The sequence below is a fragment of the Trachypithecus francoisi genome, unplaced genomic scaffold, assembly GCF_009764315.1.
Source record: "Trachypithecus francoisi isolate TF-2019V2 unplaced genomic scaffold, Tfra_2.0 Lachesis_group3, whole genome shotgun sequence".
In the NCBI taxonomy this organism is placed as follows: Eukaryota; Metazoa; Chordata; class Mammalia; order Primates; family Cercopithecidae; genus Trachypithecus; species Trachypithecus francoisi.
In genome coordinates, this window is record NW_022681468.1 from 67,961,415 (window position 1) to 67,983,846 (window position 22,432).

The 22,432-nt window shown below is 50.4% G+C and overlaps 1 protein-coding gene across 1 annotated transcript; it reads left to right on the plus strand.

Annotated features, from left to right (window-relative positions):
- The first annotated feature begins 10,341 nt into the window (after positions 1-10,341).
- FOXA1 (forkhead box A1) lies at positions 10,342-15,898 on the plus strand. The gene is made up of 2 exons (XM_033188222.1): positions 10,342-10,780; positions 13,166-15,898. Exons 1-2 carry the CDS (start codon positions 10,709-10,711, stop codon positions 14,504-14,506), a joined length of 1,413 nt encoding a protein of 470 aa, XP_033044113.1. The 5' UTR covers positions 10,342-10,708; the 3' UTR covers positions 14,507-15,898.
- Positions 15,899-22,432: the final 6,534 nt, after the last annotated feature.

Below are 22,432 nucleotides of genomic sequence, written 5' to 3' on the forward strand. Positions count from 1 at the left end.
GCTGAGTTTTAGGTCAGAGCCATTCCTTTTCTGAAGGTAGATATGTAAGACTGTTGTATGTGCTTTGTAGCCTAAACATTGAACTTAGAGAACAAATGCCTGGTTTATGCTTAGAAAAACTAACAGCTCTCCCAAGTAAGCTGTAAAAACAGAAGCTGCATTTAGCCAGAGATCAGTGCCTGAGACTTCTGTGTATGATTCCACTTCCCCCATACTCACTCACCCACATACCAATCCAAGAAAAATTAATAAGCTTTGAAGATGTGTTGTTTTTCTGTTTTTCAGTGAAGGAAATATTTTATTTTATTCACCTGGATTCTGATTACTGAGTGAAGCAGAATTCAGAAACTTATTGAAGCTGGTATGCAGGACTTTCTTAGCCCATCCAAACTCTGTCTAAAATTTGCGGGACGTTTCTCATGAAAGAGTCCTGGATCCACAACTGAACTGCAGCCCTTCCAAATTTCGTCAGTAGGAGGGTTTAATCAATTTCTGGTCTTCACTTGAGCAGACATACCTATATCTGAGCAGACAAATCACTGAAACACCTCTGTGATTTGGTCTTTTCACAGACTATATTGTCTGTCTTAATTAAACTTTAGCATCCCACTAAGCTTTCTTGCACATGCGAGGTAACATTTAAGTCTTTAATATTTGAAGCGTACACCATAAGCTCAGCATGTTCGCTTCATTTCAGATGGACTTCAAATCCCAGGAAGAAAGTTTTAGGGAATTTAAATCAAATAATTTTTGAAGATAGCAACTAAAGCTTCCTTCATGTAATGACATCTTGAGTTTTTAGGATTTTAGAAAATGTCTAAGTATACTTCTCTAAATGAATTATAAGTGGTCCTAACTGTCCATGAGAAGGGCAGAGGAGGAAGGAGAAAGTGTCTAAGTGAAATCAAGAGTCTTGCTTTCTCATCTCAGTTCTCCCCAAGTTCAGGTGCTGAGGATGGATTGGCCTCTCAGAAGCCCAGACTTCATTTTCTTCCTCTTCCTCATCTCCCCTCTCCTTCCTGGGTGCCTCCTAGATGCAAACCACAACCTGTGTTTGCCTGAGGTACACACAGCCAGGGTGATGATCAGGGTCTCTGAGAGAGGCATGCCCAGACACCCAATGCCTACAAGTCCAGCTAGTAAATTCAGGCGGGCTCCGACGATACTCTCGGGAGCCCAGGAAAGGCACAGGCAGACTCTTGGGGAGGCATCTTCCCTCTCTCGCCTAGGGGGAGGAAAGGTCAATGTGTTCTGCTACCCCATTTGGGTTCAGCAGGACCTAAAGAGTAGGAGGTTCAAGACCTCTCATCTCCTCTCCCCTTGAACCACCTTCCCCCAGCAGGTCCTTAATGTGAGCTTGATGCTGTCTCTGGATCTCCTTCGGATGGTGCTTTTCCTTTGTCATCCATCACTGACTGGGCGAAAAGTGGCTCCGCCAGTCAAGGAAATTAGGAAATTCCTGGCAGGGTCCTGGTGGACACTGAGACTCCGCCCCCTGGCAGTCCAGTTCCCATGGGAGAGCTCCCTCCTCCTTCTGGACTGTAGCTTGGAGGAACTGCGACAATGCAGAGAAGGAATGGTGACAACATGCAAAAGATCTAGAAGGCGAAGCACAGGAGGCACACCTGGTCAGCAGCACCTGCCACTACATGTCCCAGCATCCAGCACCACCCAGGCTCCCAGAATTCTGTGAAGGCTCTTTTTGTTACCACTTATTGCATACTCAATCTACACTCAACTGGTATGAGGTGGGTACTCCCATGCCCGTTTTACAGTTGGGAAAACTGAGGCTCAGGGAGAACTAGTCCCCTGCAGTATCTGGATTGGAATCCAGGTCTGATTCCAAGCCAGAATTGCATTGAACGTGTCCAACTGCATTGTCGATTGCAAGGAATACGCCCCAATGGAGTTTGTCTAATGAGAAAAAGTCTCAGAGATGGTCAACCTCAGACACGAGTAGCCTGAGCCTGCCAGCCCTAGGGAGAGGAGTGTGCAGAGTGCTGAGCCTTTGCCTCCCGGAGGAGGCTTTGCCTGGGCTTGGAAATTGGGAGGACAGGTTGGTCTCTCTCTTCTGCTGCTGCTGTCTTTGGAGACGACAGGCAGTGAAAAAGAGGAAAGCTTTTGCCCTAAATTTACCATAAAAGAGACCACAAACCTGGATATTCAGCAAAAAGGAAGGAAATGTTTGCGGTATCAATTATCCCAGAACCTTCCTCCCCTCCGGGAAAGTCGCTTCACCACTTCTGGAGCTGAGCCACCCACGACCACAACCACCATAGCGGTTTCCTTCTTAGGTTCACACAGGTTCCTCATTTCTCTGGGTGAGGTCTTCAGGGCTGACTCTCATGTCAGCCACTACTCCAGACTTTGTTCCTACAACTGACGATTGCCAGAACCCGGCATCGGGTCCAAGCTCCTCACTTGGGAAAAGAGGAAACAGCGGCATAGAGGGCCTGACTGTGTTCCCTAGCATATTAGAAGTCGGCAGCATTGCGGCCAATGTCAGAACCATGCTGCCCCACCCTAATCCTAACGCCCGGTCGGCATCTCCACATAGCTTCTGCAATCTTCACTTCCTCTCTCTCTGTCATCTCTTGGGATGGTGGTTTATTTCCATCCAGCACCTGCAGGAATTTGTGAAGCTCCTGCTCCAGTGTAAACTGACCTTTAACCCCAGCACTGGGCTTTATTTATTGAAACCACTTTTCTTGGCGGGGGTGTAGGGGGAGGGTCATGAGGAGGTCAGTGGAGACCAGCAATTCACAATGGAAGGTATTTTGGCGGGAGCAGGCCAGTGGCGCGAGAAGAGTGGGATCCACGCTACCAACTGCATCCTCGAAAGCATTTGAAAGAAAACAAATCTACACCAGATCTGCTAAAACTCGAAACCTGAGTCTCTAAGGTGGGTGAGGCTTGATCCAAGTTCCGACCACCTCTCCCCGACCGCGGTGACTGAGGTCTGGGTAAGGTGTAGCTTGGAGAAGAGGACCTGAAAGCAGGAAGTTTGGGGTGCAGATCCTCCGCCGCATCGGAGCCAGGGCTGAACCCCACATCCGCCCGGTGGGAGAGTGGGGGTGGGAGGAACATCGAGGACACCAGATGCGGCCGGAGGACCGCACAGCTTTGTGGCTTCTCGAGTGATAGCAGCCCAGAAGAGGAGGTAGGCATGTTTACTCTTGTAACGTCTCCCCCAACTCCTGCATTTTATTTCGTGGCAATTAAAATTTAAGGATGAAAAAATGACAGAAGGGGTCTCCAGTTATTACATTTCCACAACACTGCAGGTTCTGAGATTGGTGATCCTTTAAGGAAATCGTTACATTACACATGGAAAGTGTGTAGAATAAAATACTTTGTATCTTATGTAGAATAAAACACTCTATTTCTTATGATACAAGACAGAGAGGCAATTAAGGTCAATGCCTGGTAGTTTCAAGTGCGCTGTCTCCGCCGCGGCCAGCTAAGAGGCAGGCACCAAGGAATATCACCTCTGTGACGCTCGGTGCGAAAACCCGCCCCGCAGGCGCGCAGAGCCCCAGGCGCCCCCCACAGCAGGGGCCGGAAGGAACATTCAGCGCGCTCTAAGCCGTTCGCGCAGGCTCGGACTAATAAAGAGCTCTAGTGCAAGGCTTTTTCCTTCTCACAACGTGGGCTCGGCTTTATTTGTTTGCCAATTTAAACATATTATTTAAACACCGATGTTTCCTTTCCAGCTCCTAGTGAAAAGTGTTGCCTGACGGAAAATTCATGGGGTTCTCCAACTTTTCGTCAATATCTGCTATTGACAGGTGTGGCTGTTGCATTTTCACAGCGAAGAAAAGTGCAATATTTGACTTTGGGTCACACGTTGACTGTCCTATATGGGCAAAGCGAGCAACTGATTCCGCCCATGTCCAGGTGCCCAGGAAAGGGAGCATTTATTTGTTATGCCACCCGATAATACTGGTTAAAATCAGGCATGGTTGACAGGTGAAGAGCCAGACCCAACGGGTTTGGAAGCTCAATGTTCTCAGATGTCTGAGACCCTATCCGCTGTGCCAGACAGAGCATCTTTCCCATCCAATTCTTCACTCAGTCCATCGGCCCATTCATTCCACAAAATCTTTGTTTTCCTAGTGCACCTGAATCAAGTCCCTCAGATCCTCTCACTTGGGGCCTTTGGATGTGGTGGATATAGTGTCTAGACTCATGAATTCTTCCCTGACTGAAGCTAACCTGGCCAATCTCAGGGATGGGCTAGTCAGTTGACTGACTCAACAAATCTTTATTGAAAGTCTACTATGCTACAGGCTTTGCTCTGGCAGCAGGAACCACAGCAGTGCCTGCCGTCAAGGAGCTACTAGACCAGTAAGGGAGAGAAAAAATGAAAAAGAAACAAATAGAATTTGCTGTCAGTGTGTGATAAAAACATGGCAAGGCATCCAGAGCAAGGTGTGAACCTTAGGAGGGCAGAGCTGAGTTGTTTGTGAAAGGCTGAAACGTTTTAACCGGGACTCCAGGAGGTTGCTCTGGACTTCCACCACAGGTAGTGTCCAGTGGTGGCTGCTGCATTTGTTTAGTTTGATCCATGATTCTGGTAGGCATCCAAAATTACAACATTCAGAAAGTAATCAGAGTTCCTGAAAATCTTGCTAGTAACCCAGCAAAAGCAAATGCTGCCAAGGAGGCTGCTTCATAGTGCTTAGTTTAGAAGTAAACTCACTGCAAGGTAAGCTAAGCAGTAGTTTTGCTCTGTGGTCCACAGAACAAGAAAAATCAAAACACTTCACGCAAATGCACAACTCTTAAAACAAAACTTTCCTCTGATGTTAGCTCTTGGAATAGCTGCTGGAAGTCCCAGAAACAGCCACCCAACAGTGCTCTCCAATCGAATTTTAATTTTAAGTAATGAAGGTAACCTCCCTATAGGCATGCCAGTAAATTAGTCAAACAGTCCAAAGCATAATTTCAAAATATGGGGGGAAATCAGAAAATTGATACAATGAAAAATTACCGGCAGAATATATTTTTATTTTCTTTCTAAGTGTAGGATATGACATATGATTGTTATTAAAGCATCTGTTAAATAGTGCTATGTAATTTGAGGGTAATCACACATGAATAGCCAAAGTTCAACCACCAGGGACAACTGAGAGACCGTGGGAAAGCTCCTAGGTGTGTGTGGGGAGGGGCGCGAGTGGATTAGCGGGGGCTGGCTGGCCTAGGACGGAGAAGCTAAACATTGGTCGACCCTTCAGGAAGGATTTAGATTTAAGCTACAGCTTTAAGGCAGGAGATGAAATAGTTGACTTTTCCAAGCTCCTCAGCTTCCATCACTGCTCTCCATTAACGCGGGCTTCTGCTGATGGAGAGGAATGGAGGTCCTGACCTATCCTCGCCCAGGTTTCCAGTCTCCCAGATATTGCACACAGGAGCAGCAGGTGGGGAAACGCCAGGATCTCCAAGCACCCTGCCAAGTCTGGGGCACCCAGTAGGACCTCAGCTGCTCAGGTCCTTTCCGCCCTAACGGATACCTAAGAGGTGTCACGTTTCCCTCTAATTTTCCAACTCTTTGTGTGAAGCGTGCATTGCCAGTCCCTCCCCTAGGACCCTAGTCCTAGAGTTTTTAAAGTAGAGCTGGAAAGCCTGAGGATTCTTTCAGCAGCACAGAGCAGACACCGCGCTCCCCAGGAGGGGCTGGATGAGGAGGGACTGGCTGGGGCTGAGCACGTCCTCCAACAAGCGCTGACCGGTGTGAACAAAACAGTCAGTAACTCGGGGGCCACAGAGATCGGGAGATGAGCGCTGTCGCGGGGACCCAGGCCTTGGAGGGGGCGCCGTATCGGTTCCGGGGCCTCGAGGGAGATTGGCTTCTGTTTCCACGAGGCCCCAGGGGACACTTCTTCCTTCCAACGCTGTCGATTGCCCAGCAGGGGAAATTGCCCTTCTCAATCTTTCTCATTTGAATACATGAAAATGTGAGTTGATTTTGGCAAGGCCACGCTCTCTCACGGCCAGAGGGACGGTTTTGTCGCCCGCGGGCGAGGCCGGGTGGGGAGCAGCTCCGGCTCCGACATCCGGCTGCGGGTGAGCTAGGTCCGCGCCCCGGGCAGCTCAGAAACCCGGCGGCGCCCAGGCAGCAGTAGGGAAAAAGACAAACCCAGTAGCTGTTTTTGTTTGCTTCAATAAAATAAGGGAAAGCCCTGGTTATGTTTATGCGTTGCTTTTACACACAAAGACACACAGACACAAGCACATGCACACACAGCCAGGGTTGAGGCCGGTTACAGGATAGGACTCTGTACAGAACTGCCTGCAAAGGCCCGTCAAGTGGTCCCAGGGCCCCTACCTACTACAGAGTTGTGAATTAATCCCTTAACGATTTAATGATGGAACGAAGGGAGAGAGGAAGGAAGGTATAAGGAAGAAAAATAAAAGGAAGGCAGCGAAGGAAAGGAGTTCGAACCCTGGCCCCGCCCATGCTTCTCTCCCGCGGGGGACAGCCATCTCGCCGCTCCCTGGCCCCTTCCCCAGCTCGGCGCACACATCCAACTGCGAAGGCCAGGCACACGCAGGTGTGACCCCTTGTGTCCAGCGTCCCAGGCCTTCCTCACGTCTAAGCTAAGCCGGGTCCCAGTTGGGGTCGGCTTTGAACCGCGTTAACGACCACAGGTCTTAGTTTCATTGGATCGGATTCTCCCCTGCAGAAGGAGGACTTAAGCTTCTTATCTGGGTGAGGAGTGGGGGCCCGCGGGGGAACTCGGACCTCTCCCCACCAAGCATGGCTGGGCTGCTGCGGCCGCTACCTGACAACAACCCCGTCCAGGGAAGGGTAGGCAAGGAAAGGGGACAGGCGAAGGACAGCCACAGAGGGAAGCCCTGGATAGACTCGAGTGGGCACCGCAGAGCCCCACCGGCCCGGGCCCTGCTCTCTGCCCACCCTGCCGTCCTGCTAAACGGGAAGGACCCCGTCGCTGCGAGAGGCCGCCGGCTGGGCCCGAGGCCCGAGGCCGCGGCCTTTCCTTCCACCTTTCGCCGTCGTCGCCCTCTGCTTCTCCCTGTCTGGAGAATATCTAAGGAAGGGGCTCCCAGCCAGATCTTGCTGGGAAGTGTAAGCTGAGGCAGCCCAGCGTGGTTGAAGGACCGAGTGCAGCCCAGGTACTGCGGGACTGCCTCGGGAGCTGGCCCCACGGGTGTAGCAGGCGCAGCTTCCGGGAAGGGCGGAGCCGCTTCCTCCGCTGGCGGCCACCTGGAGTACCCGCGCACCCTACCGTCCACAGTGCCGCGGCTCCCTCCACTTGAGGAGCTCGCCCTCCCCGCGACCTGGACCGCCCCGGGCTGTCGCAGACCTGTCCTTACACAGGCAAGCTTAACCCGGGACACCCCAGGAGCCACCATGTGCCTGCCCTCGTGGGTACCCTGCCCCAAGTCCACCCGTCCTCCCCAGAGCTGAAGACAGACCTGGTTTCCTCCAACAAGCAGCGCAATCCTTGCAAAGCACAGTTTGCAATAGCGTAGGTGCCTATTTGGGAAAAGAGGTTGGAAAAGAGCAGGCTGCAGCCACTGGACCTGGCTACCGACTGGCCAGCAACTCCCAGACAGCAGCATGAAAGTATGTACGTATGTATGTATGTATGTGTATGTATGTATGCATTTCCAAGTCAAAGACCTAACACGACCCTGCTGATTCGCTTTTAAACCTCCGGGAAAGTGACTGGCTGGCATCTGGGTACACTAGAACCTCACCTCCTAAATGTGTTAGGTATCTTGCAATGTGGCCACTGAGATGGAGAGAGGCTGAGAGCTGGACGAACTGCCAGCTCTCCTTCCATCTTGGCCTTGGCTCTAAGAACCTAACTTCCTGGCTGTGGGATGCATGCGGAGTCCAGTATCGCCTGGCGGTGCTCCCTGGAGGCGCCTGCGGGAAAATTCAGCTTTCCCTCTCCACGACAGGAGGCGCTGTATTTGTGGAAATCCCCCCGGCCGCGAGCCGCGAACCTGGGATCCCTGAGCTGGATCAAGGCTCCGAAGCTGTCAGAGTCCATTCTGCATCACCGGTCTTGGGCTTTGAAGAAGCCTAGAAGAAATTCTGCTTTGGCCATCATGCTATGAAAAGTGGATTTTTTTTTTTCCTAAGACAACTTTTTTTTGTTTTTGTTTTTGTTTTGAAAATATGAGACTTAGTAGGTTTGGGAAGTGGGCTAAAAGAATATTTAATATTGTAATTGATCCCCCAATTAAGGTGACAGTGTTTTTCCCCTGCTTAAAGCACCAGATTTTTGTGCACTATAAAAGCTATTACTATCTATAAATTGTTACTCTCGGTAGAAAATACCCTAGTCTTGCTCGGTGTTATTGGAGAGCCAAGAGGATATTGGAGAATCACCTCCAGAAGGAACAAGGAAGCTCATTAGCACTGAAAGTCCCCCGGATCAGGCCGAGGAAGCTGAGCATCCGTGTACTTTACAAATGGAACTAAAGTCAGCTACTGATGGGAACTTTGCACAAAAGAATTAGTTTCTGACACACAATTCGCAGATACATTTACACAAACTGATGGGACAACTTGCAGTCACAGGAGCAGGCTGCATTAGGGAGGGTTCCTGCCCTCCTGAGGTCCAGGTGGATTTAATTTCATTCATTCCTTTCCTTATGTGACGTTTCTATCCCCCACCCTTTTTGTAGAAAAAAAAAAAAGTAATCCAATGCTTTTATCTTTTTTTATTTCCTTAACTGCACATCTTCACCCTCTCTGCTCCCCTGCTGACTTAAGAGATTTGTTTGGTTCAGGGATTTAAAGTGATTCGCTTGCCAGATTTCAAGTAGAAGAGATTGAAAAGAACAAAGCACAGGGAAAAAGGTATCTGTTTGGAAGACAAGTTAAAACACATTTCTTAAAATGAGATTAATAACATTTTTAAAACTTTGCAAAACAAGAATATTTTGCGGATTCTTAATTACTTTAGATTTTATTTTATTGTTACTTAAGGAAACCTAGTGGTTCTACAGGCAGTACAACAAACACATGGTCACAGGACACTCAGAAACAAACACACTCAGTCACACGTGCTCAGAAATACACAAACGGTCACACACTCAGAAACACACGCACCATCTCCCAATCTATCACCAACTCATTGCCTATCACCCAGTCACTTCAGTGTTCTCTCTCCCAGGACAAGTGGGCAATCCACCACCCAGGGCCTCATGAGAGTAAAGAGACTTTGCGTTGGGGAGACTCTCCCACCGACGTCCAGGACCAATTAGGAACCAAGTGAGCCCCTGAGATCTCAGCCCGGACCCTTCGGGTCACAGACAGGACCAAGCGCCGCTGCAGGCAGTCTCGGGCTTCTGCCTGGCACCTCTTTCGCAGTGCACACGCGTTCCCGCGCCCAGGCCCTTGCTCTCCCAGCTAACTCGCGTGTTATGGGAGATGTCCCCTCCCCCTGACCTTTTCCTATCAGAAACCAGACGGTCGTCTCCAGCTCAGTCCCTGAAGCTGCTGAAGGGGGGCGGGAGGAGGAGCCCGGCAGAGGGAGGACGGCCCGACTTGGGTCCGCCTGCCCTATCACACAGACATCTGCTCTCAGTTGCTTCCTCTTTACGGTCGCTACAGATGACAGAGGAGAGGAGCGGAACGAGGCGGAAAAAAAAAAGTTATGTCATAAAGATATAAACCGGTGCTGTGACTCACCTGCTCTTAGCCGCAGGTACGAGTTTCGTGGCAGCGCCTCCGCTCTGCTAGCCGGGAGCCCAGGTCGGCCTAACGTCACTTGGCTCGGCTGACTCAGATGACCCGGTTTCTAGTGACGAAGCAAAAGTGGGGCTTTTTCCCTTTTCTAGTCGGAAGCTCAGGAGGAAAGAAAGAAAGGGAAAAAAGTCTGTATTCTCCAGTCTCCTGGGGCTGAACTTTGGGTCAGGAATCAGGAGGAAGGGGACAAGGAGAGCAGGAGGGGCGCGAGACTGGGCCGCAGCCCGCGCTCAGAAGGTGGCAAGTACCTCTGGGGAGGGACCCCGGGGTCACTTAGCCCACAAGGTCTCTAAGCCCAGTCTCCGACGCCACCGCCCCCAGCCTTCTCCGGCTGCGAGGTTCCCATCCAGACCCCTAGCCCGCCCGCCTGGCCCCGCCTATTTTTTCTTTTTCCAAAGGGTGTTACACCCCCTCCCACCCCACTTCCCTCTTTCCCTAGCCTCCGGGCCTAAACCAATTACACTGCTTTGCAAACAAAGTGAGGGCCGCGCTTGGGGGAGGGGTCGCGAGGGAGGGGGCGCGCGCAGCGGTGGCGCGGCGGGGCGGGAGGCGCGGCGGCCGGACTGGCGGGCGGCCGCCTTGCAGGTGCACCTCGGGCTTTGTAGGTGCGAGCGTCTTTGTGCGGCGGACAAATGGGGAGAGGACGAGGAGGTGGGCACTCGAGCGACGTAAGATCCACATCAGCTCAACTGAACTCGCCTCGCAGAGGCCGCCCGCTCACTTCCCGCGGAGGCGCTCCCCGGCGCCGCGCTCCGCGGCAGCCGCCTGCCCCCGGCGCTGCCCCCGCCTGCTGCAGCGCCGCCGCCGCGCAAGCCGCGCCCCGCAGCTCTGGGCTTCCTCTTCACCGGGGTGGCGTTGGGCCCGCGCGGGCGCTCGGGTGACTGCAGCTACTCGGCTCCCCTCCCCCGCCCCGCGCCGCGCGGCCGCCCGTCGCTTAGCACAGGGCTGGATGGTTGTATTGGGCAGGGTGGCTCCAGGATGTTAGGGACTGTGAAGATGGAAGGGCATGAGACCAGCGACTGGAACAGCTACTACGCGGACACGCAGGAGGTGAGAGGCGAGACAAGGCGGGCGGCCGGCGGGGCGCCTCTGGAGCCCGTGCCGGGGGAGGCCGGGGAGCGGTGGGCGCCGGGCAGAGCAGACAGTTGGGCCGGGGGCGCCTCCTCGGTGCCACCGCTGCCCGCCCGCCGGTGTGGCCCCGGCCGGGCCTTGGCCGGGCCTGGAAGCGGGACCTGCTGCCCTGCTCTGTCCGGACTCTCGCAGCCGGAGAGGGAGTTTTAGGAAACTCCGGGCTTTGAAAACAGCGGCTCTGGGAAGCACTTGCCTCTTCCCAGCAGCGAGCGGGAGCAGGAGCCGGGCCAGGGGTGCCGCGGGCGGGCGAACGCTGGCGCGAGTTGGAAGCAACTCTGAGAAAGCCGAAGCATACCCGCAAGGCGACCTCTTCGTCCCGCCGTTTAATTCGCAGACGTCTTCTGATTAAAGCGCTCTGCCGCCAAGTTGGGTGTCTCAATAATGACACGATTTCTAAATTTTATAAAACTTGTTCTTCAAAAACCCTATGTGGGGAGAAGTGTGCTCCTTCTTCTCTAAAACCGCTGGGTGGCGCTAGTGCGACCAGAATCTTCTTCAGAACTCTGGGCCGAGAACCTGTTTCTCTTCATTGTCCCCTTGGTGGCACGTTCATGGGGGTTATTTTTACAATGTGCACAAAAGGATTACAGGGAAAACCAGGTACAGGAAGGACTAGCACCTATTAAAAGTATTTTTCTGGAAACAGCTGGCTATTACCCCCCAAAAGTTTAATTACCATTATTGAAAACGCATATTGGAACTGCCTTGGATAATCTTGGGAAGAGGGAAAGAAAATAAAGCCCCGAGGTAAAAAAGAATTTTAAGACTTGGACAGAAAAATATAGAATCACGTAATATTTTGATGGTAACTAACTTATTTAGATTTATATATTCACAAGTTTACCTCTGAGTTTATTTGCATACCATAGTTTACTGGGTGTTCCTATTTAAATCTATTTGTTCTTATGTTTTCAAATTGAGTCATACTTGCTGATGAAAATAAACTTAAGGACATCATTATTCCTTATTAAATTATCAGAGGAGTGCTTTTTAATATGCCTAGGTTCTGTATGTTTAAAATACTGTACCGAATGCATTCCCACATTGCTATTGATAAGGATTTTCGCTTGCTGATGATTTTAAAAGCAGCTCAGAGGTCTTCCAGAGATTTAATTCTGACGCAGTCATCTCGACCCCACCATTCAACTAAGACCCCTAGCGAAAGTACTTTCTTACATGTTAAAGCTGAGAATTAGGAAATACAATAGCATTAAGAGAAAATAGGTAGAATTTGATTTTCGAATTTTAAATTATTCAAGACTACTCACGGAATTTCAAAGCCGGGCATTGAAATCATCAGCAGCAACATCAGTATGTGGAAAAAAATGATTTATTTTGACAAACTGTGTCACCAGTATTTTTAAATAGGGACGGTGAAGTGGCGACAAAATTAATGCGAGTTTCTAAATAGCTTGCAGAGGTGTACATGCAAAGTCACGTTAAAATAAAATACATATAGCACATTGAGATTATTTTGGCACCCCCTCCCAGCCCTTTCTGTTATGGATCTACTTTTAGTTTGATTTTTCCAAAACTTATTTAACTTCTGAGTTTGCTTCCCTTTTTAATATTACAGTTGCTACAAGCAGGTAGAAAACACTACTTCTAAATACAATAAACAACAAAAAAGGCACCATAAGCAAAAACCCCTAGGACAATACAGCCACTTGTTGGGAAATACATGATTCAGGGGGTCGCATGTCGATAGGTGATTTGCTCTATCAGGGAGTTTCATTAACAGTCCCCTAGAACAACCGAAACCGCTGTGCGGTCAGCCAGGCCTGCAGACTCAGGCGAGGAGGGCTCAGAGCTGGTGCCCTGTGGCCCGCCCAGTGGGCCTGTGACGCGGAACCCATCGCACCCTTAGGGTGAAGTGAATAAGCAGAGGGTCAGAGATTAATTCTATTTTCGGAGTTTTAAAGACGATTTCCCCCCAAAGAGCGCTTTGCCGAGGCTGGCTGGGGTGGAGACTTGGAAACCGCCTAGCGTGGATGGAGGAGGCGATGAGGGGGCCCTGGAAGCCAGCCCCTGAGCCTGGCGTGTAAGGCGATTACACATCTTCCTGGGGACATATTTTCTGTGAGCGCTTATCTTTCATGCCTGTCGCGCTAGGATTTTCCCCCTACCGTGCAAGACATCTTTGCTCGGTCTGGGGAGGGCGCTTAGCCGTTTGCCCCGGGTGGGGGTGTCCCGTGTTCTGCAGAAGTGCTCTGCACTTGCCCCCGGATTAACTCCCGGCCGGCCGCCCTCCTGTGCCCACCACTAACCCCGCCCTCCGGGGCTTCTTCGCTGTCTCCTCTCCAGGCCTATTCCTCCGTCCCGGTCAGCAACATGAACTCAGGCCTGGGCTCCATGAACTCCATGAACACCTACATGACCATGAACACCATGACCACGAGCGGCAACATGACCCCGGCGTCCTTCAACATGTCTTATGCCAACCCGGGCCTAGGGGCCGGCCTGAGTCCCGGCGCCGTAGCCGGCATGCCCGGGGGCTCGGCGGGCGCCATGAACAGCATGACTGCGGCCGGCGTGACGGCCATGGGTACGGCGCTGAGCCCGGGCGGTATGGGCGCCATGGGCGCGCAGCAGGCGGCCTCCATGAATGGCCTGGGTCCTTACGCGGCCGCCATGAACCAGTGCATGAGCCCCATGGCGTACGCGCCGTCCAACCTGGGCCGCAGCCGCGCCGGCGGTGGCGGCGACGCCAAGACGTTCAAGCGCAGTTACCCGCACGCCAAGCCGCCCTACTCGTACATCTCGCTCATCACCATGGCCATCCAGCAGGCGCCCAGCAAGATGCTCACACTGAGCGAGATTTACCAGTGGATCATGGACCTCTTCCCCTATTACCGGCAGAACCAGCAGCGTTGGCAGAACTCCATCCGCCACTCGCTGTCCTTCAATGACTGCTTCGTCAAGGTGGCGCGCTCCCCGGACAAACCGGGCAAGGGCTCCTACTGGACGCTGCACCCCGACTCCGGCAACATGTTCGAGAACGGCTGCTACTTGCGCCGCCAGAAGCGCTTCAAGTGCGAGAAGCAGCCGGGGGCCGGCGGCGGGGGCGGGAGCGGGGGCGGCGGCGCCAAGGGCGGCCCTGAGAGCCGCAAGGACCCCTCTGGCACCTCTAACCCCAGCGCCGACTCGCCCCTCCAACGGGGCGTGCACGGGAAGGCCGGCCAGCTAGAGGGCGCGCCGGCCCCCGGGCCCGCCGCCAGCCCCCAGACTCTGGACCACAGTGGGGCGACGGCGACAGGGGGCGCCTCGGAGTTGAAGACACCAGCCTCCTCATCTGCGCCCCCCATAAGCTCCGGGCCGGGGGCGCTGGCCTCTGTGCCCCCCTCTCACCCGGCACACGGCCTGGCACCCCACGAGTCCCAGCTGCATCTGAAAGGGGACCCCCACTACTCCTTCAACCACCCGTTCTCCATCAACAACCTCATGTCCTCATCGGAGCAGCAGCATAAGCTGGACTTCAAGGCATACGAGCAGGCACTGCAGTACTCGCCTTACGGCTCTACGTTGCCCACCAGCCTGCCTCTAGGTAGCGCCTCGGTGACCACCAGGAGCCCCATCGAGCCCTCAGCCCTGGAGCCGGCGTACTACCAAGGTGTGTATTCCAGACCCGTCCTAAACACTTCCTAGCTCCCGGGACTGGGGAGTTTGTCAGGCATAGCCATGCTGGTAGCAAGAGAGAAAAAATCAACAGCAAACAAAACCACACAAACCAACCCGACAACAGCATAATAAAATCCCAACAACTATTTTTATTTCATTTTTCATACACAACCTTTCCCCCAGTGCAAAAGACTGTTACTTTATTATTGTATTCAAAATTCATTGTGTATATTACGACAAAGACAACCCCAAACCAATTTTTTTCCTGCGAAGTTTAATGATCTACAAGTGTATATATATGAAATTCTCCTCCTCCTTTGCCCCCCTCTCTTTATTCCCTATTTCCCCTCCAGGCATTCTAGTTTGTGGAGGGTTATTTAAAAAAAAAAAAAAAACAAAACAAGAAGATGCTCAAGTTTGTAAAATATTTGTTTGTGCTTTTCCCCCCTCCTTACCTGATCCCCTACGAGTTTACAGGTCTGTGGCAATACTCTTAACCATAAGAATTGAAATGGTGAAGAAACAAGTATACACTAGAGGTTCTTAAAGTATTGAAAGACAATACTGCTGTTAGATAGCAAGACATAAACAGATTATAAACATCAGAGCCATTTCTTTTTCAGTTTACATTTCTGATACATGCAGATAGCAGATGTCTTTAAATGAAATACATGTATATTGTGTATGGACTTAATTATGCACATGCTCAGATGTGTAGACATCCTCCGTATATTTAAATAACATATAGAGGTAATAGATAGGTGATATACATGATACATTCTCAAGAGCTGCTTGACCGAAAGTTACAAGGCCCCCAACCCCTTTGTCTTCTCTACCCACAGACGGCCCTGGGAATCAATTCCTCAGGAATTGCCCTCAAGAACTCTGCTTCTTGCTTTGCAGAGTGCCATGGTCATGTCATTCTGAGGTCACATAACATATAAAATTAGTTTCTATGAGTGTATACCATTTAAAGAATTTTTTTTTCCAGAAAAAGGGAATATTACAACGTTGGAGGAGAGATAAGTTATAGGGAGCTGGATTTCAAAACGTGGTCCAAGATTTAAAAATCCTATTGATTGTGGCCATTTTAATCATTGCCATCGTGTGCTTGTTTCATCCAGTGTTATGCACTTTCCACAGTTGGACATGGTGTTAGTATAGCCAGACGGATTTCATTATTATTTCTCTTTGCTTTCTCAATGTTAATTTATTGCATGGTTTATTCTTTTTCTTTACAGCTGAAATTGCTTTAAATGATGGTGAAAATTACAACTTAAATTGTTAATTTTTATCAATGTGATTGTAATTAAAAATATTTTGATTTAAATAACAAAAATAATACCAGATTTTAAGCAGTGGAAAATGTTCTTGATCATTTGCAGTTAAGGACTTTAAATAAATCAAATGTTAACAAAAGAGGATTCCTGTTATTTTTCTTCACTTAACTAAATCCGAAGTGGATATTTCTAAATATGATATTTTTCAAATTCTAGAACTGAATATAAATGACAAAAATGAAAATAAAATTGTTTTGTTTGTTATTATAATGAATGTATAGCTAGTTAAAGGGAGTGAAAGAAATTCAAGTAAAGTGTATAAATTGATCTAATATTCCAAGAATTGAGATTTTTAAGATTCTTTATTCCCAGTGATGTTTACTTCATTTTTTTTACATCGGCTTAAGCCTTCTGTGTTTCCTTTGAGCCTTTTCACTACAAAATCAAATATTAATTTAACTACCTTTCCTCCTTCCCCAATGTATCACTTTCCTTTATCTGAGAATTCTTCCAATGAAAATAAAATATCAGCTGTGGCTGATAGAATTAAGTTGTCTCCATCGGAGACTCCTGAACCCTCTTCTCATTAAAAGAGAAACAAAACTTAGCCATCAGGGTAGCTCTGGAGGAGGTGGGAGGAGGGGAGTTAATTCACTCTCCTAGGGGAAGCGTTGTGCCTACAGGACATTTTAGGGTAGCCGCTATTTTGCATTTTGTGAAATTATGTTTTAAATTTTGATTCAAAAATGTGGTTCCTAAGAACTTAAAGTTGATAATTTGTCTGCCTTCTAAGGAGCTTTTAAATGCAACTTCACACCCCATAGTTGCTTGGGATCACAAAATCATTAATCTCCTTTGATAGCAGGCTCACTTTCCAGTCCACCTATTTCTTTGTAAGTCTTGTTCGGATTGACATCAACAATAACAACACCAGCTCAAGCAGAGGCCGACCTGCCTGAGCTCTTGTGTATGAACTCCATCCTCACCAGGGCTTGAACTTGGACAGCCTTTACTTTGATCGCCCCACTCCACACCGTGGACAAGATAAAAAGAGCTGTGTGAGTCGCTTAATTATCGCGTAATTGCCTCCCCAGATGAGAGAAAGGGTGCCATGTAGCACTTGAGAAAAATCCAGAAATCCCAAACCCCCACTCACTTTAGTTAATGAAAGGAGGAGGGGAGGGAAATTACTGGTTGAGTAATTTCAAACCCTAATTTGGAGACCTCGTAAGGACATCAAAGTCCCAAAGAGAGGAAAAAGCTTCCAACCCCAACAGTTACTCATATTTACATAAGGTAAACAAATGTGGGCAAATTCAGCTTCCAAATGTAATACAAAGGCGTGGGCTTGGGCCTCGGAATCCCGCCCCCACTGAATCTAAGATGTTTAACTTCTGTACTGTCCTCTCTGTGCTGTTCCCTTTCTTGTTTTCAACGTATTAGAAACATCAGCGCCTTGCCTTCACCCCACCATTAAGTTGGCCTTAGCTCTTGCTCTCTTACTTGCCGGAGACATTTTCTAATTATGCGGGCGACTGGGCACTTTGGAGACCTGCCTTGGTAGCTGGGCCATGAGGAGCCTGAAGGCCCAGTCCCTGCCTCGTGGGCTTCTCGCAGTTCTCAGACCGCATACTCCGCCACCTCTGAGCGATGCGACCTGCCACCCGGCGCGTTAGGACGCGCGGGTTGGCGGCCAGGACAGCTGGTTGCCAGGGAAGGCGGACAGAGAAGGACAGCAAACGTCTCGAGGTGACAAGTGCAGTTAGTTCTTCATTGTTTGAGCATTTTCCCCTCCTAGCGAATAAATCTCCTGTTGAGCCCGGGACCTAAAAGTCAACAAAGAAGGCCAGCCGCCTCGTTACGGCTCCTGCGGCCCCGGCGGCCCGCGTTGCCGCGGCTGCTCCTGCTGCGTAATCCCTTCCTCGGAAACCCGGACACACAAACGCCCGGGCGCCCGGGGTGGGGCGCCGCGCCCCTGGGCCAGGAGGAAACCATCTGTGGTTCCCAGGGAGTGCGGAGACCCTCCCCGAGGGCGCCGCCTTCCTGCAACCCCCACACCATCCCCTTTTCCTCTCAGTGTTTCCACATTTCTTCACCTCGCCAGCTCCCGAAGACCAGGGCCAGAAAGGGGTTGCTGACCGTCCCGCCGCGGTGCTCCCGCTCGCTGGACTTAGGAATTTCGCCCGAGATGGGGGAGGGATCCCCAGGGAGGGGAGGGAGGGGGCGAGGAGGGGCGAGGAGGGAAAGCCTCCCTCCAGACCTAAGTGTACAGCTCCGGAGGTGCTCGTACCCACCAACGCCACCGAGCAAACACTTTTACAAAAAAGAAAAAAAACAAATGTTTTGGGGGTGAGCATAGGACAGGGTAGGGAAGCTGCAATTGTTACTTTCACCTTGCGTTTAGGAAGGGCAGGTATGAAACATTTTTAAGGTGATAAAAAGAGAACCAACATAGGGAAGAAGAAAAGCTCACCAGTTCTATTCAGAAAAAACTAAACAACTCGCAAGTGTTCGCAAGTAGAAGGCAGCTCCATAGCTCCATCCATTTTCTACATGATGGCTAATACAGTGTTTCAATCAAAGGCACAATTTAATTTCCATTGTTCCTTTGTGATCCCCCTCATAAAGGATAAACTGATTAGAATTATTAGGAAAGGAAGGATTAAAACAAACAAGAGCCTAGTAAAGCTCCTAACCTCTGTTTTCATTTTCTGAAGGATAGATACCTAATTGATTTCACTGAAAGTATAAAAAACATTCTATTTCTCAGAAGTCTAACCGATTTGAATGAGCCATAACAGAAAAGAAGTCCTGAAGTGATAAAAATATAAGCCCTTGTTTTGGTATTTTTAAAAATTGGTCTCAATTCCACAAACATGCTTAAGTTTCTTTGCAAAAAACTGCTGAGATCAATACAAATTCCTTTCAATGCGGGCCAAAGTAGAAGACCTGTCGCCCAAATTAACCTTTCCTAAAGATCAATTGGTTTTCTGTTGATTTAGCAGTAATATTGTAGAACATTTAGCTATAATGTATTTTAATGTGATCCCTCAATGTCAACAGGAAAAAATTTGTTGAAAAATAAAACAGCTTAAGTAAGTTAATAGACATTTTATACATGTGTAAAAAATATTTTGCCTTAAAAATTAAATACCAATTGTTTTTCTGAATTGTAATAAAGTGTGTTTTGCAACTAAATGGAGTTAAGAGCATGCCTAATTACTCCAAGATAGTTATATGCAAAAAGGTGATTGTTTCAAAGTTACCTAGAACTAAATAGGTAATCAAATTACACTGAAATATAAAAACAAAATTTTCTCAAACTAAAAGAATAATTAGAATCAATAGATTCTCATGAGAGTCAGAATGTAAGAAAATGAAATGAAAAAACGTGAATATTTCACAATCTTCCTGTTTATAAATAGAATCTATTTGGAAAGGTAAAGTGTTTCTTAAAGTAGCCACTTATGCAAGTTTTATTTTCATCCACGATGTTAGTGTATTCAAATCACATTTAACAACAGATTACCTTAAATCTTACGTTTTTTCTTCCAAATAGTTAAGTTTGGGGGCATAATAGTTCCATTGTTTTTTCTCTTTTTAGCCCCAGCCCAGCATGGTTCTTTGAACTTTGGCCAGTTAGGACTGCAGCCCTCACCTTTTTGTTCTCCACCATCGTTTTACCAAGCAATCTGGGGCTGGAAAATACCCATGCCATTCAATTTTAACTTGTAAAATGCATGCATTTTCCCAATTATAAACATTTTAAAACACCTGACAAGGGGGAAATCCTCACTTGCCACCTTTCTTTTTCAATTTAACTTCCTTATTTCTCCAATTATGTTAGCTGTGACTACAGTGTAAGAGCAAAGCGCATGGTGAGAGTGAGCGCCCCTCCTCCTTGCAGCCCCGGGAAATAAGGAGCCCTCCTTTTTCTAGGTGCCACTCCGTGATCTTTTGGGGTTCTCTATGTTCCAGTCAACCTACAGTACAGAGGCAAGATATTCTCCCTCAAAATCCAGGAAGGAAAGGGCTTAAGTAGAATCGTGCTCGAACACATCAGAATCCAGGTGGAATGCGGGTCAAGTCACTGGCGAAGTCAAGTTAAGAACCAGGCCAGTGTCACCAACGACAGGCCTTACTCAGAATTTAAGTGTGAGGTTGCCTTGGTTTAACTTTTTACGTCTCTCAACTCCCCTTCAAGATTACACATCAGGGGCTTTTTCTTTTCTCTTCTTTTAATTTCTGAAACCAAGAAAAAAACAACCTGGAAATTCCCCCCAAAGCATTGCCTGGAAATAGGGAACAATGAATTAAATTGGAAACCTCCTTAGTCAACCCCCCCCCCCCACACACACACAGACAAACACACACACACACACACACCTTTATAAAGGAGTACATTTGTTACTCTTTTGCTTGCCTGCTCATATCCCGGGTCAGTTTTTTGGTTTCTCTCTCTTGCGCCAAATAATTGTTTTAAAACACAAACAGTTTAATGAAAAGACTGTAAGGAGCTCTGCGGAGGTTTGTATGCTTTGTATATTTAATTTTAAGGGCCCATTATGCACGAGGGAGGAAGTAGGCGCCCGCGTAGTCCCGTGCTCCTGGAGAGCGGAATTTCTTTGCATGGTTCAGGTGACTGGGATATTACTGGAACGTTCCCCTAGCTCTGGGTCCCACCTGGGGGCTTTGTGCTTCACTACCGTAGTCCAGCTATACACTGCGGCTCAACGGCGGCTCAACCCTGGACGCCAACTCCCGCTGCGTCCTCCACCGCTTTTCGTAGGTGGAGGCCGATTCAGGAGCTCAAGCGGCGATGAGCCGTGTTGTAGCGCAGGGCCTCGTCCAGGTTTCCTCGCCTCTCCCTGGAGTCACACCGCCTTCTGCTGACACGCGCTTCCTTTGTGTCATGCTTGGCTAATATATTAATGGGGCGGATAACCCGGATCCTTAGCGGAGGGGAGGAGGGGGTTGGAGATGGGGAGGGCAGGGAAGGGAACTGAACAGCTCTGGTTGCTGACCCTTGGGCCGAAGAGCCCTGGGGCGGACCGGGAGTGGGGGAGCGAATCGAGGTGGGAAAAGTTCACATTGGGGGCACTGAAAGTAAACTTAAATGCCTGAAACAAGTTTTAGAAAAAGTGACCTGATGCTAATGCTCGGTCCTGGGCACAAACTGCGCAGCCAGACGCCGCGGACGCCCGAGAAACTGTCCCTCCGGCGGAGCGGGCCGCGCGCCTGCAGCGAAGTGTCCGCCACCCCTACCCAACCCCGGGCCGGGAGCTCCGCCGCGCTGCGCGATGTGCAGAGTCACAGGTGAAAAGTCCTAACTACGTGTCGCACGAAGGCCCCTTGCCGAGTGCACACCTTCGCGGACTCAGAGTCATTAAGCTCTAGTTGAGCTAGCTACCTTAGATGCTGGGTCCCAGTGCTTAAAAATAAAGACCAACCCACTCCCTGCCCTCAAGGAGAAGCCAGCTTTTCCCACCCTCACCCCAAAGGATTGTGCGGTCTCCCAGTCGGACTCATCAGCCACACAGGTGGATCTCCTGCGCTTCGCCAGGTGAGCAGGAGGAACGGCAGACCCCTGGCCTGAGGCCCGAAGCTCAAGGATCCCCGCCGCTGGGTACTGGCCTCATTCCAGTCCGGGCCTCCCGGGCCAAGACCCCTCCCCACCGGGCCCCAGGCCCCGCCCGCCAGACGGTGCCCGGGTGCCCTGAGACATATGCTGCCCGCAGGCCGCGCGGCCCGACGTAGTGCTCATTGCCGAGACGGTTCTCAGCCCATCAAAAGCCAGGGCTTTCTTCAGCCGTATGGGCCGCGAGGTGAACAACAATGCCCGGGCCCCTTCACTTCAAAAGCAGCGATCAGGGGAAAGGCTCCCCCAGAGAATTTTTTTTTCCCCCTCAGCCTTTCATTCCTGGTTTGAAAAAAAAAAAAGGCATCAGCAACTCCAGGGCCTGGGCGAGCCTAATGCCCTTTGATGGGGATTGAATTCATTATCTCCAATAACACAATTGTGCTTGGCCAACGAAAAGAGCAAAGCAGGGCTCTATCCTGCCCGAGGGGCCCGGCCGGGCGGGGCTGGCCGGCTAGCAGCGCTTCTGGGGACCCGCACAGAGGCGCAGTCCTAGTCAGCCCGGCCCACTGTGGCGCCCCCTGGGCTCCAGGGCGCGGGCATGCCCAAGGCTGCAGGGCCAGTGGCGCCGCTCGCCGGGACCGCGCCGGGAGGGGCGGGACGGCTCTCTCGTTTATTTTTCATTTCTCCCTTCGTAACCATCCCCCGAGGGCGGCCCCAGCAGAATGGGTATTTACTCTCCTCCCTCCCGGCCTCCAGCTGGGAAGCCATCCTTGATGCCCCGGGAGCGCTGGGCAGAAGGGCCGCCCTGCGCCCCTGGCTGAGCACGCAGGGCTCTCAGCATCCCGGCCGCGCCGCCCAACCCTGGCGCGGAGCCGGCTGTACCCGCAACCTGGCACCGAAAAACTGGGCCCCCTCTCGCTTCCACACCAGCCATTGCGGAAAAGCGCCCCAGGAGCCTGGGCGGGGACCGCGGAACACCAAGTCACGCCCCCGGGTGCAGGGGTCCGGGCGCGGGGCGTGATGCCTCGTCCCCTCCGCTTCCGGGCCCATGGACACTGCCTGGGACCGCCACCTGACACGAATGTCGCCTCC